Source organism: Topomyia yanbarensis, chromosome 1, assembly GCF_030247195.1.
Source record: "Topomyia yanbarensis strain Yona2022 chromosome 1, ASM3024719v1, whole genome shotgun sequence".
NCBI lineage: Eukaryota > Metazoa > Arthropoda > Insecta > Diptera > Culicidae > Topomyia > Topomyia yanbarensis.
In genome coordinates, this window is record NC_080670.1 from 63,468,020 (window position 1) to 63,470,714 (window position 2,695).

The 2,695-nt window shown below is 35.4% G+C and overlaps 1 protein-coding gene across 2 annotated transcripts; it reads right to left on the bottom strand.

Moving 5' to 3' along the window:
- Positions 1–521: 521 nt before the first annotated feature.
- LOC131677798 (uncharacterized) lies at positions 522–1,211 on the bottom strand. Of its 2 annotated transcripts, none has more exons than XM_058957842.1 (2): positions 1,061–1,211; positions 522–985 (listed from the first exon to the last, which is right to left on the bottom strand). In XM_058957842.1, exon 2 carries the CDS (start codon positions 959–961, stop codon positions 629–631), a length of 333 nt encoding a protein of 110 aa, XP_058813825.1. In that variant the 5' UTR covers positions 962–985; positions 1,061–1,211; the 3' UTR covers positions 522–628. The 2 variants fall into 2 exon arrangements, with proteins under 2 accessions (XP_058813825.1, XP_058813824.1); XM_058957841.1 differs by having other exon boundaries at positions 1,057–1,188.
- Positions 1,212–2,695: the final 1,484 nt, after the last annotated feature.

The window sequence follows — 2,695 nt, forward strand, 5'->3', positions numbered from 1 at the left end:
TTCTGAGATGATTATGACTTTCATTGGTTTAGTTTTCGATAAAAATACGCTGAAAAAAAATTCAGTTTGGACAAGGAAAAGTTAAAAAAATTTAACTTTTTTTCCTTGAAAGTGCCCAACTTGAATTTTTGACGGTAGGTAGGGAACATAATTTCATCCAAATCAAAAATGGGTTTTTTGTAAATCGACTTTAAATTTTTAAAATCGGTTTTTTTTTCAGTGTAGGAGTCAATGAAGATTTTTTTCAATATTTTTATTCAATAATTTGACTAATTTTGAAAAAATCACTCCTACAACATTTTTTGTGGGATTTCCCATTTTTAGACTACAGCCATTTGAAAGAAATTGGTAAAAAAAGTTTTCAAAAGACAGTCTAACTCATTTTTGAGAAAACAAAGTATGCAAAGTGGCTTTTTGTGACAAAGTTCTCATGTACAGAAAGTTTCATTAAAATCTGCATTTGTTCGAGTTGGCGCGAAATTTGTCTTAAACGAAAAATGTTTGTAAATAAAACCACTCAGTTAGTCAATAAAAACGTTTAATGACGAGAGGACGACGAAAGATATGCTTTACAAATAAAATTTAAACACGGTGATGACATGACTTCCGGGGCGTGCAAATCCAATGCTTACTTCAGCGAGGCGATGAAAGGTTCCAGCAAAAAGATCAGCTCAACTTGTCCCTCGACTTCCATCTTGTCCTGGGCCATGGCTTCCTTGGCTGGCAGAGCACCGGTTCCAATGGAGAACATGATATCGTCTTCCATAGTCAGGGTAGCCTCGGCCGCATCTTCCGACTCATACAGCTTGACATTTTTCAGATCCAAAATCCAGCTCTTCACGACTTTGCCGCTCTTGGTAATTTTGAACTTGTACACATGTTCGATCGTTCGGTTATTCGGGTCAATGCTCTCCAATCGTTTGGCGATCTTGGCAAAAACTTCATCGGATTTCAGCGACATTCTGGAGGTTATGGTGGATTTGTTCTGAAAGTAATACAATTAGGCTATAGTACTTTTCACTTTTAATTCACTGCACTACACAAGGCAAATATTACCTACAGAAACGAAAGAGGGACAACTCGATACTGATGCGTTCGTTTGATTTGCCGATGCTATTTAAACCGCGCGATTTCTTCTTCTGACATCTTATCAGTGTGGATGGCTTAATTTGGTAGATTAGTGTACAATACGGGTTCTCGTGCAGTCGCGGACAGTATATGTGGCAGTGTTATTCGTGTTCAAGTTACAAATTGCATCAGCAGCGTTGGCAGCTTCTATAACTGCCGTTGCTTTCTTTTTCGCTAGTTATCTGTATTTTGCGAATTTCTATTTTCGATTTCCGTCGATACTTTTAGGTTAATCTTGTCATGTAGAACTGGATCCAGGGTGTCATAAACGAATTAAACTTTTCAGTTTTTTTTATTTGACAAGGTCAGATGCCTATATTTCTCCTTAGTGAAGTTACATGTCGATGCTATATTTCTCCTTAGTGAAGAAAAATTTAAGGGTTCAACATTCCAAATAACTAAATTAGTTATGGAATTTGCATTTCGGCTTTCAGATTTATTAACAATTCTTGTTCCGGATTTACAAAGAAATCCTGTAAGGTCTGTCGGTGTCTGTTCCCAGCATTTAATGAATTGTAATATACTATAGTACAATTATACATAAAATACATCATTGATGAATTATACATAAAATACATCTCAATCTATACTCTGTTCATTAAGCATAAGAACCAGTTCAAATATGTTCAAGCAAGCTATTACAAGTCATGTCTGGTGGTGCCATATGACATCTCTCGCGGAAATTAAATGAAATGAATTAAATAAATAAATAATTTTTGGGAACATATATAAATCATTTGCACCTAAATATTACTGTAATGGCATGTCAAATTATTGTGAACACTTGCGGAAGCTTCCCGACCTGGAATGGCGGATTCAGGTTCTTCAGGGTCTTTTTGTGTAAATATTACTGTTATGTGTCACGTGAAATTAGATCAACGCGACGATCAATGAACAATTTAGTCACATTTCCAGTCATCTAGCTAGACACATGTAGACACACTAAGACTGGTTGCTGGAAATCTAGAATCCGGTGATTCGGATTGTAATTTCCGATTCCATCTTTCCATTTCGACGCGAGCATATCTATTGCTTCAAACACCAGATAAAATGTGCCTGTCAGGAAATAACCTTCTTGGACGTTTTGACGAGAAAAGATGCTTTTAATTTTTTTGCACAGCAAACCAACTTCACCTTTTGGATGGTTACTAGTTTTGATGTTCAACTGAAAGACCTGTGGAAGTATCATAAGCAAAGCGACGCGAACTAAAATTTAAAATACCACTAAAGACAAATTAGACGTAAGTTCGAGTATCAAAAAGTTATTCCAACAATTCAACACTTAGCGGTCAACAATTGTTAGAGTGCCGAAAATGGAAGACATGAAAAGTTTTCTACTAACTAAAATAACCGAAGTTCACCGAAAAAAAGTTACAAGAGAATCCTGATATATGTAGAAAATTTCGGTGAAAATATTTGTAACCTTTATTTTTTTGCTAATAGTATTGACTATTGGCAGTGTCAGTGGCAGAAGATTCTATATTGATCAAAAAGCTATCACTACCGATAAGGTTATGTATGACAGAAAAGCTATAATTGAACTCAAAATATTAGTGTATTATTTTTG